General features: G+C 41.3%; 1 protein-coding gene across 1 annotated transcript in view; it reads right to left on the bottom strand.

Annotated features, from left to right (window-relative positions):
• Positions 1 to 12,288, bottom strand: part of LOC125487443 (SAP domain containing ribonucleoprotein) — a 29,340-nt gene that overhangs the window by 5,406 nt on the left and 11,646 nt on the right. The window contains exons 6-9 of the mRNA XM_048619004.1: positions 9,719 to 9,792; positions 7,944 to 7,969; positions 4,825 to 4,850; positions 3,751 to 3,819 (exon numbers count right to left, since the gene is read on the bottom strand). Coding sequence (XP_048474961.1) covers positions 3,751 to 3,819; positions 4,825 to 4,850; positions 7,944 to 7,969; positions 9,719 to 9,792 — 195 coding nt within the window. The remainder of the gene's footprint in view (positions 1 to 3,750; positions 3,820 to 4,824; positions 4,851 to 7,943; positions 7,970 to 9,718; positions 9,793 to 12,288) is intronic.

Raw genomic sequence — 12,288 nt, 5'->3', positions numbered from 1 at the left:
GATGGCATACACATCAATCACAAGTCCCTTCTCACAGCAAGAGGCCAATGGCAATGACGACTTCACTGTGCTACATTTTTTTTTGTAGCTGTCAGCTGCATTTTCCCTGCCATTAACATTCATTATACCATCTAGCATGGCTTGATTGAGAGCTCCACAAGAACTCACAGGGGGTAGAAAGAACACATTGGCTTTGTGTTAAGAGTGCTGCCTGGGTGAGCCTCTTAAGGTGACAATTTGTTTCTGGATTCAAACTTAGCAAAAACCCAGGTGACAGATGGAGCCTACTGAAGTGTGCAACGTAACAAAAGTTTATACTTGCCATAAAAACGCAAAGGGATTTTGGCAAAAATCTTCATTTACTTTCGAAGAAATGGCAAACTGGATATTTAATACAAAGCTGTATTGTTGCTTCAGTGTTATGCAAGAGGGTCATTATTTCGCAGCATGCTGCAATGAGCCCACTTCCAACTGTGTACAAAAACTTCCCAAGCACCCTTCGATAATTAAATTTTCTATCTTTGTTACAGTCAAAACATTTACCACCTAACAGAGGTCATTATAATTCGCTCCATGTGCACATTTCCTGCAAGTGGTGGTGTGCCAAGTCCATTACCAACTACAATAATGTTTTTTGTACTGGTCATAAGCCAAGTACATTTGAGGCTTAAGGTGATTAACCAGTCCAGCAAGGAATATTACCAATACTTTTCGAATGCAAGCCAGACCTTCCCTTCTATCACCTCCACTCCCTGCAAAAATGACTGATTACCTGCCACCTCAACTAGTAGCAACTAATTGCTTGAAATTTGTCATCTGCCCTTACCTAACTGTCACTTATAACCGAAGTACTCCTCACATCTCTGGTCACTGGAGGCCAGTACAATATTAAGCATATTAGAAGAAAAGGGTGTAATGAGGTTAATTGAGAACTCACTTTTTAAAAAATCAACTTCAGCCAGAATTGCTGAGTGGATGATCCATCTAGACCTCTTTCCTGAGGTTCCAAGCATCAGATGCCAATTTTCAGCCGATTCAACTCACTCCACGTGATATCAAGAAATGGCTGACGGCACTGGCTACTGCAAAGGTTATAGGCCTGGACGACATTTCAGCAATAGTACTGAAGTCGTGTTTTCTAGTACTAGCCACACACCTAGCCAAGCTGTTTCAGTACAGCTGCAACACTGGCATTTACCTGACAATGTAGAAAATTGTTCAGGTATGCCCTGTCCACAAAAGACGAGGCATATCTAACCCAGCCAATTTCCAGCTCATCAGACGCCTCAAGGGTCAAAGTGATTGAAGATGTCATAAATAGTCCTTCAAGTGGCACTAACTCAAGAACATCACCCTCTCTGATGCTGGGGAAATCAACTTCAGGCCTCATTACAAAGTTAGTACAAATATGGACAAAAGAACTGAACTCCAGAGATGAGGGGAGAGTTTGACTTCCCTTGACATCAAGGCAACTGTCAACCAAGTGTGCCATCAAGCATCCCTGACAAAACTGGAATCAATAAAATGGAGGGAAAACTCTCCAATGATTAGAGTCATACATAGCCAAACAAAGGAAGATAGTTGTGGTTGTTGCAGGACATCACTGCAGGATTCCCACATGGCAGTGCCTCAGGCCCAGCCATCTTCAACTGCTTCAATAACTGTCCTTCCATCAAAAGGTCAAAAGTGGGGATGCTTGCTGCTGATTGAGCAATGCTCAGCACTGATCTGAATCTCCTACCGTTAACATCCTAAGGGTTACCTTTGACCAGAAACTGAACTGGATCAGCTCTGCTCACATTGTGAATACAAGTGCAGGTCAAAGTCTGGGATTCTTCAGCAAGCAACTTCCGTCTGACTTCCCAAAGCTTGTCCACAATCTAGAAGTCAGGAGTGCAATGGAATACTCTCTACTCGCCACTCGCCCAGATAGGTGGAGTTCCACCGACACTTATGACGCCAGCTGATGACGACATTACTGGACAGATCAGATGCTAGAGTGAAATCTGCCTTAACAGAGTTTTTGTGTTTCAGTTAATGTGGTGGTCAGTCACATAAGGCAGTAAGTTTCCTTAGTAACAGGAAAACAATTACCCAGAAAAAAAAACGAACAGGCTAAATATTGAACACAATTAGAAAGATCTTAAAACACACAGTAAAACAAAGTTCCAATTTGTTTTCTAACACCATCATCAATTCACAACCATATAAATCACTCTTCTGGATTATATCCAAGTTTGAGTTAACTAATTCTCCCCAGTTTTGTTCTGTGAACTGTAGAGTCTTCTTACATGAATACTCTCAAAACAGAGCTTGACTTCCTCAGCTTCTACTAACCTGTAGATTTCTAAGCAAATACTCTTGGTCTGAAAGCTGCACCAACTGAATTTTTCAACCATTCCCTTAACTGCTCTGAAAAACTATTGCTGCTTCTGACCCCAGTCAGGTCTCTACCAAACTGTCCTAAAAACTTGTAATTTCTGGTTTTCAAAACCAAAATCAATCCTTGATTGTTACGAATAAAAACAAGCCAATGCCCTTCAATGTTTACTGTACTGTTTTAAACCATCATTGTACAAACAATTTTCCATTAGCACTCGTGGTGTTCCCTGCTCCCTAGATTAGGTTCTGGACTAATAGCTTAACGTAGACTTTTCTTTCTGAGAAAGACCCTTCACAGAAGTAACAACCACAGTCACTACCTTGAATTTCAAATTCTAAAATATTACACACAAGGAGCATAACACAAGCTAGGACAGCAGAGCTCACTAAAGGGGATCAGGGGAGATTGTAAGGAAGCAGGTGCAAGAGCAAGGGAGCACACTTACTCCCAGTGTTCACACTTCCATGTATGTCGGCACACATTGACCCTTCCTGCGCAGGTTCAGAAGAACTGCTCTACCACAGTGACTACAGTCCTGCCAAGGCCTGCACCACTTGGAGTTTCATCCTCAAAGCCCACTTGGAAGTTTTATTCCCCAGTGCTGCCACTGACTTGTTCCCAGATCCACCCAATATGCATTCTCTCTCTTGCAATTCCCCTCAGGGCTAACATCACTCCTAACATAAAAGCCAAAAGAACCGCGGATGCTGTAAATCAGGAACAAAAACAGAAGTTGCTGGAAAAGCTCAGCAGGTCTGGCAGCATCTGTGAAGGAGAAAACAGAGTTAACGTTTCGGGTCCGGTGACCCTTCCTCAGTTCTGATGAAGGGTCACCAGACCAGAAACGTTAACTGTTTCCACCATCACTCCCAACATCCTGGCCTCAGTGAATGAAGAAACGCACACAGGTGTCTGCTCTGCCAATCAGGGGCCGTTGCTCTCGTGTTTGCTAATGATATTTTCACTAATGTGCCTATCAGCAAATGCTGAAGAGAAAAGGCCTCCATCTGACAGCATCGCCCTGCACAATGCTCCAAATACATGGGTGGTAGGTCAAACAGGATCCCCTGGATGGGCTGCAGTTTGGCCCATGGACTGCCTGTTAGACAAATCCAACATAGAATGCAAGCCACGAGGTCCTGGGATTTGTCAGGTTTTTGTCCCATAAGTTTCTCCAGTACTTTCTCTTAGCTGATACGTATTACCTTAAATCACTCCTATTAGCACCTGGACTACCCTGTTTCTGGTGTGGACTTTTATGTCTTCTGTTGTGAAGACAGACATCGCCCCCCACTGTCAAAAGCATAACGAGCTATTAAATTCTGACAAAAAAAACACTTGCAGTTTAAATACAATTCTTCACCTACCTTCTTTGAGAGTGATGAGACATTCATACCAAATCTTTCAGCTCGCTCCCTCAATTTTTCAGCACTGATCTGAAAGTTAGAGTAAGCCTTCAGAATACTGGAGTAAATTTAATTCAGTGGAACAAAACTAATTCATTCTCTATAATACAGTAAGAGAAAGTTTCATTCATACACTACATTTAACGTCCCAAGGTGCTTCACAAGTTATCAAAACAAAAAAAAAATTGACATCAAGCAACACTGAATAAAATTTTAGCTTCCTGAAGCAAAGAGATAGGTTTAAAGAAACATCTTACAAAAGGGATTGGGGCAGAGAAGTTTAAAAAGAGAATTTCAGAACTATCCTGTTCCTGGTGTGTACTTTTGTCTTCTATGAAGACAGACATCTGCCCCCACCTTCAAAAGCACAACAAGGTTTTAAATTCTGACCACTGAAAAATACTTGCATTTTAAATATAGAATCTTTAGGCAATCAAAGACAAAGCAGTGAATAATGGGACAATTAAAATTTAGAGGTGTGCAAGAGGCCAGAAGCAGAGTATTCTGAACATAATGTTACTCATTTGCTGTTTTTAAAAGGAGTAAAACATCAAGGGACTTCACAGAAAATCTGACATTGTAACAAGTTAGAGATAGGGAAGGGCGATGCCATGGAAGGATTGGAAAACGAGGACAAGAGTTCGCCTGCTTAATTATAGAAAAAAGCATATATATAAAGACTGTGCATGTCTTTATTTTTTCAAACACCTTCAAACAAATACCTTCATTTGTATATTAAAATTAATGCTCAACTTATTTGAGTTAGCACAATTGCAGTTGATTGAATCAATTTTTAGTGCATAATTTGGAAGAACTTGGAAGCTATTTTAATCAATGCACAACATATTCTGAAGTTCTACTACACTGTCAAGTTATTTTCAAACTACTGACTTCACTCAATATTGCATTGGATTCCATGTAAACTCATCCAACCTTGGAAAAAAGAAACTCTGCCAACAGCCATTCAAATTATGATCAGGCACTCAGGCAGAAGAGAGAATTCAGATGGCATTTTTTTGAAAAAAAAAAACATACCGTACTTTTGATAGTTCCTGGAGTACCTGCATAGGAAAGAATAAAATTCACTTTCAATCTGGTTACCAGTTTAAAAGTACCATAAGACCAAAGACAAATATTGGAAATATGACTGTCACTTTTCACAGATATGTACAGCCTTGGGACTGATCATTTAAAAGAAAAAAAACTATGCATTCACTTGGACATGGGCATTGCTGGCTGGCCAGCATTTATTCTCCATCCCTAGCTGTCCTGGTGGAGGTGGTGATGAATTGCCTTCTTGAACCACTGCTGTCCATGTGTTGTAGATAGACATAATGCCCTAAAAGACGGGATTCCAAGATTTTGACTCAGTGACACTGAAGGAACGACGATTACATTGCCAAGTAAGGACGGTGAGTGGCTTGGAGGGGAACTTGGTGGTGCTGACGTGAACATCCTCACTTCTGACCTTTTACGATGGAGGGAAGGTCATTGGCGAAGCAGCTGAAGATGGTTGGGCTGAAGACATGACCCCAAGGAACACCTACAGAAATGTCCTACAGCTGAGATGACTGACCTCCAATAACCACAACCATATTCCTTTGTGTTAGGTGTGACGCCAACCAGTGGAGATTTTTCCCTGAATCCCATTGACTCCAGCTTTGCTAGGGCTCCCTGATGTCACACACACAGTCAAACTCTGCCTTGCTGTCAACTCTCATCCATGTTTGAATCAAGGCTATAATGAGGTCAGGAGCTAGGTGACCCTGATGGAACCCAAACTGGGTGCCAGTGAGCAGGTGCTGCTCGACAGCATTGTTGAGAATACCCTCCATCACTTTACTGATAATCAAGAGTAAATTGATGAAGCAGTGGTCAGCCAGGTTGGACTTGTCTTGTTTTTTTACATACGTGACATACCAGGGCAGTTTTCCACACTGTTGGGTATATGTCAGTGTCATAACTGTACTGGAACAGCTTGGCTAGAGGGGAGCGGCATGTTCTGTAGCATAAGCCTTCAGTACTATTGCTGGAATGTTGTCAGAGCCCATAGCCTTTGCACTATCCAGTACCTCCAATCGTTTTGGTGATATCATGAGGAGTGAATTGAATTGGCTGAAGAATAGTACGAGATGATGCTGGGGACCACTGCAGGAGGCCAAGTTGGATCACTTGGCATTTCTGGCTGAAAGTAGCTGCGAATGCTTCAGTCTTATGTTTTGCACTGATGTGCTGGGCTCTTCCATCATACAGAATGTTGTGGAGCCTCCTCCTGCGTTAATTGTCCACCATCGTTCACAACTGGAAGTAGCAGGACTGCAGAGCTTAGATCTGATCCTTCGGTTGTGGAATCTCTTAGCTCTGCCCATCATTTGTAGCATCGCTGACTGGCACGCAAGTAATCCTGTTTGGTAGCGTCACCAGGTTGACATCTCATTTTCAGGTATGCCTGGTATTGATCCTGGCATGCCTTCCTGCACTCTCCATTGAGCCAGGGTTGATACCTGGCTTGATGATAAATGATTGAGTGGGGGAATATGCCAGGTCACGAGGTTGCAGATTGTGCTGGAGCATTATTCTGCTGCTGTTTGTGGCTCAGCGCCTCATGGCTGCCCAGTCGAGTAGCTAGATCTGTTCGAAGTCTGTCCCATTTAGCATGGTGATAGCACAACACAACACAATGGAGGGTATTCTCAACGTAAAGGCGGGACTTCATCTCTACGAGGGCTGTGCCGTGGTCACTCTTACTGATGCTATCATGGACAGATGTATCTGCAGTCGGCAGATTGGGGAGGACAAAGTCAGGTACATTTTTCCCTCATTAGCTACCAGCTATTTCCTTTAGGATCTCGATCAGTAGTGCTGCCATTGAGCCACTCTTGGTGGTAGACATTGAGATCCTCCAACTAGAGTACATTTTGCATCCATGCCAGCCTCGGTGGTTCCGCCAAGTGTCGTTCAACACGAATGAGTACTGATTAAACAACCAAGGGAGAACAGTATGTGGTAATCAGCAGAAGGTTTCCTTGCCCACATTTAACACGAAGCCATGAGACTTCATGGGGTCTGGAGTCGACGTTGAAGACTCCCAGAGCAACTCCCTCCCGACTGCATACCACTGTGCCCCCACCTCTGCTGGGTCTGTCCTGCCTGTGGGATAGGACAAATCCAGGAATGATGATGGTGGTGTACGAGACATTGTCTATCCACCATCCATCTTTCTTGGTGCTGGACAGGACACCAACCAGTTCAATCAGCTTCCTTTCCACATTGACTTCAATTGACTTTAAATTTTGCTGGGGCATCTAGTAGTCCCATCTAGTCACATGCTGCACAATATCAAGTGCAGTTACTCTCACCGTAGCTCTTCAGTCTGGCTTTTCCATCTATGCTTGGGTCAAGGCTGCAACAAAGTCAAAGTTGATTGGCTTTCACAGAATCCAAATGAATATAAGACTCTTAAACCATGCAACGCAAGACTATTAGACACCCTCACCACTAAATAGATTTGAAGGCAGATGAAGTGTAGTGGTAACAGTATTAATTCAAGTACAGCCATTAGGAAATATGCAAACACCTTCCAATTCAGATTTATGTTCACTATGAATACTAACATTCAGTCTGTGCTGAGCACTGCCCACTGTGGTGCAGCCAAGGCCAAGAACTCAATGCATAGAGGCAGTCAGACAGACATAATCATTGTTAGAAGGAGAGAGAAATTCAAGAGCAACAGTTTCAAAAGATCAGACTAAAATACCTCTTGCAGGTTACTGTTTTATCCTCAACATTTGTAACAATAACCTGGTTTTTGATCAAAGGAACGGGCTTCAGAAACAGGGACTAGTGGTGGCAGTTGTTAAGGAGAAATCAAGCACAATAAACAGTCTAACAGCAGGTTTTTAAAGAAATGTTACTTATTTTTGTTGAAGATGGACAGGAAAGGAGATACATTAGAAAAGGGGAATTGCTCCAGATGTACAGGTACAGCAAATTTAATGTACATACTTACAGCAACTGATCATGCATCTGTGCATTCACCACTTTGTATGGGCTAAGATGATATTTTGTTTTCTTGCTCAATTGAGATCCTTTCAAACTCATCTACAACATTGGGAACAATGTTGGATCAAACACCGCTACGACTTTTTTCTTACCTTTTGTTGCAACAGGCAAACCAAACCTATTTTGGAAAGAATAGATTATTAGATTCTCTAAAAATCTATGTAAAACTATAACAATAGCACTGCGGTATAGACCACTGAACCTTTGTTTTAGATTTAGCGTATTCAAGAATGGATTAAAGCCATTTTTTTAAAAAAAGTACAGATTAGTGAATCAATACTGCCATCATCTGGACAGTATTAGTATAGATACTTAAAACAAAAGTAGAGAAGAATAGAAAGAATGAATGAACCTTAGAATTGACTGGTGGTCACCAGCACTTTTTTCCTTCTCAGCCAACTAAAGATTTAAGAAAAATAAGAATAACAGTTGCACAAGTCTGAGGACAAAACACAAGATCGCCCAGGATAGAAACACTAGATGCATGCTTCAGCAGTTTGACACCTTCGACAAATAAAGTAGTAGTTCAGCTACCTGTGAACAGATCTCAATTTTGGATTGAGTTGCTGACAGATTTGTTGTTACAGCAGCGTTCATTACGTGAACTACATGGTTGCAACACTTTGCACCAGGAAAAGACAGCACTGTACACTTAACTGCAGTTCATCCACACCTAAACTTTGGAAACTGCTTACTTCCTCTGCTATTTTCCTTCCCCTCAGTGGAGGGGAATCAAGTTTGCATCAAAAGTATCAATATGTACAACTTCCAGCAGCTACTGCAGCGCATTCAGGAGCTGATTTGCGCCTCTTTCAGATATAAGACAAGGAGATAGTTTAGACCCTCAAGCCTACTTTACCTTGGTTAACCTGCGACTAAACCTCATTTTTGTCCCACATTTCTTAATTCTTGCAGTTAACAAAAACCTCAGGCTTCAAATGGATTGATCTTGCATCAATTTCTGTTTGCAAAAGAATTCTAGCCTTCTACCACTCAGTGAAGAAGTGAAATGTGGAATCGCTTCTAAAGATTAACTCCAAATTTTAAGACTACCCCCAGTGTCCTAGACTTTCCAATCAGTGGAAATACTTTTTTTTGCTATCTGCTCAAAGTTCAATCGAATTGACCCACAGTCTTCTACCATTTCAAGGACCACAAAACTTAGTTTGTGTAAACTCTCCCTGCAATTTCACACAACGTGCATGTATTGCTCTGGTAAACTTATAATGCAGTCCTTCCAAGGACAATACAGTATATACTCAAAATGGAGACAAGAATACAAGTGAACTGCTACAATAATGTAATACCTACCTGTGCTTTTTTAAATTAAAAAGCAATTTACCAAAATTAATTTTTTGTTGGATAAAGTGGAAGATCACCATGTTGGTATTTAGGAACCAGTCTGTTTGAAGGAAAGGGCATTAAAAGGAACACAGAAACAATACAAGTATTTGATTAGGTTTATCTTTCAGTTGAAAGACCAAACACTAAAGACTGGTTAGGCAAACTGACCTGTTTCTATGTTTTAATTTCTATACAATAGCTTCCAACACCATGATCACTGCACTATATATTTGTATCAACATGCACAGCATGACAATTCAACCCTATTTGCCTGAAAAATGGTCACTGGATAAACATATGGGTAATAATGGAATAGTGTAGGTTAGATGGGCTTCAGATTGGTTTCACGGGTCGGCGCAACATCGAGGGCCGAAGGGCCTGTACTGCACTGTAATGTTCTATGTTCTATGAAAAATGCATCACCCCACAAATGAAATTCATACTGCAAGAAGATTGAATTTTAAGTATGACAGCAGGTTTACATAGTATCATTTCCAAGCCTCTGTTTTGTGCAATAACTTACCGTGCAGCACGAGCAGCTTTCTTACTCTCCGCTGTCCCAGGTACATTAAACCGCTCTGCTCTTTTCTTTAGCCTCTGTAGAGGAATGAACAGAACAGAAATGACATCAAATTCAACAAGCTATTTTACTAAATCTCTCAACCTTAAGTAGTGATCAGGTAGTCACATGAAATTCCCAATTGCAGTCGGTGCAAGTGACATAGTGCAAGGCATACATCTACATCCCAGTCTTGACCTTATTTGGTTATATGGAGTTAAACACTTAAGCAAAGCAGTGAAAGAAGCATGATGCCCAAGTGCCAGGAGGTACCCCAATAAGAGTCATTAACCTCACAAGGTGGGATAAAAGGCAAGTAGAATAATCCTCAAAGACCGGTGATTATTTAATTAAAAAAAAAACTCAGAAGAGAAGGATTAGGTTAAGGTGGTTATATCTTTTTTTCTTCTCATTCACCTTCACCATTTTGAAAACTTTTTCTCTTCTCCATAGCCTTCTGCACCATACTCTTGTATCAGCAAGGCTGTTAAAATTTTATCTGGAGAACACCAGTCACAATCTCGTTTTCCTTTCTTGAGACAGGCAAATACTGTAGTTCATTCTGTATTGTACTACTCCTGTAGCAACAGCTAAAAGCATTTTTATGCTGCTATGATTTGAGAGAGCGGAACTTTGCTGGCCATTTGATGCCAACTTTCCACATATTTTCACCAGCATCCCACTGCATTGACTGTTAGTAAAGTGTAAGTTTACAAACCTTGCAAAGCCCACAAAAGCGAGCTCCTCAGAAGTAAAAGGTGACATAGCTAACTGCATAGTAAAGCTTTTTACAGCATTTAAAATATATTTGATTCAGTGTAAAAGTACCTTAATACTGAGCACGAATCCACATCTTAACTTTCCATAGCACAGGGTTGGCACAGTGGTGGCACAGTGGTTAGCACTGCTACCTCACAGTGCCAGGGACCTGGGCTCGGTTCCACCTTCAGGCGATTCTGTGGAGTTTGCACATTCTCCATGTTTCCTCCAGGCGCTCCAATTTCCTTTCAATTAGCCATGCTAAATTGCCCATAGTGTCCAGGGACATTTGGATAGTCAAATGAGTAAGAAAGGTTTGAAGGGATATGGGCCAAGCACAGGCATGTGGGACTAATTTATAGTTTGGGAATGTGGTCGTCATGGACTTGTTGGACTGAAAAAAGTTTGTTCCCGTGCTGCATGACTATGACTACTACATGTATCTTCAAACAGTGCTAAACGACTTTTTCCAAGATTGTTATCAATGATCAACAAATCATAACTATGTGCGTTTCTTTATTTCTCAAACTGACGACTGGTCTCAATACATAACGTCATATTCCTTAAAACCTAGTGATTTGGCCAAATGTTTTATCACGATTCGTTGAATGATTTCAATTTGATTTTCATTTTAATATTTTAAGTTCAGCCATAAACATGGGAGTACCTAGCAGAACAGTTGCTGCCAACGTCACTTTACATGGAGGCTGTGACATTCTTCCCATCACCGATACTAACTGAAATGTTTTCAGAAGAATAGAATGCCAAGGTCATTTGTACAATTTGTACAATTCACACATCTCAACATTTAAAAACTGACAAACATTTCTCTAATCCTGGATTCAGGTTTCATTGCATCTGAGGAATATAAAATTATATACAAGACAGGAAAATAAAACAGCAGTGGTGAATGGTAATTTTTCAGACTGGAGGGAAGCATACAGTGATGCTGTCCTAAGGTTGGTATTTAGACCACTGTTTTCATATTGAATAACCTAAACTTGGATACACAGGGCCTAATTTCAAAACTTACAGATGTTACAAAATGCAAAAGCATAATAAGCAATATCAAGACTGATAAAAAAAATTAACAGAACTGTTTTTATCAGCTATGAAAATATCAATTTTGCTATGAAAAGTAAGGTCATGAATGAATCAATTTTCAGAAATGTAGAAAGAGACCTCGGGGACATTAATACACAAATCTGTTATGGTGACAGGACAAGCCAAGATGGTAGATAAAACAAAAATTTCAGAAAGCTTCTCAATCAATTTCAGGACAGTACATACACCCAAGACCGTTGTATTTACATGAACGAGTAGCATCACCACTCGAATTGAACATTCAAAGTTAACACTCAAACTAGGATCACCAACTCAGTATTCTTTACTTCAGTTTTACATTTGGCAACAAAAGTTACAGATGGAAACCCAAGATAGCCACTACTTTAAAAAGGCCAGAATAGCTGTGCGCATTCAGCTGCAATATTTTACACATCACAATCCGACAGGTTTCTAAAATAAATTTTGCTTACTTGTACATATTTAATTGGGAAGAGCAGAATTAAGCAGGGACAAACCAGGCAATGCATTAACAGGAATTCAGCAATGACAGCCCGCTGCCGCTGCCGCAGCCTTTGGCGCCGCGACACAGCCCGCTGCCGCTGCCGCAGCCTTTGGCGCCGCGACACAGCCCGCTGCCGCTGCCGCAGCCTTTGGCGCCGCGACACAGCCCGCTGCCGCTGCCGCAGCCTTTGGCGCCGCGACACAGCCCG

The sequence above is a fragment of the Rhincodon typus genome, chromosome 41, assembly GCF_021869965.1.
Source record: "Rhincodon typus isolate 14 chromosome 41, sRhiTyp1.1, whole genome shotgun sequence".
Taxonomy (NCBI): domain Eukaryota; kingdom Metazoa; phylum Chordata; class Chondrichthyes; order Orectolobiformes; family Rhincodontidae; genus Rhincodon; species Rhincodon typus.
Note: the sequence above shows the minus strand (reverse complement) of the source record. Positions and strands in the feature narration are given on the sequence as shown.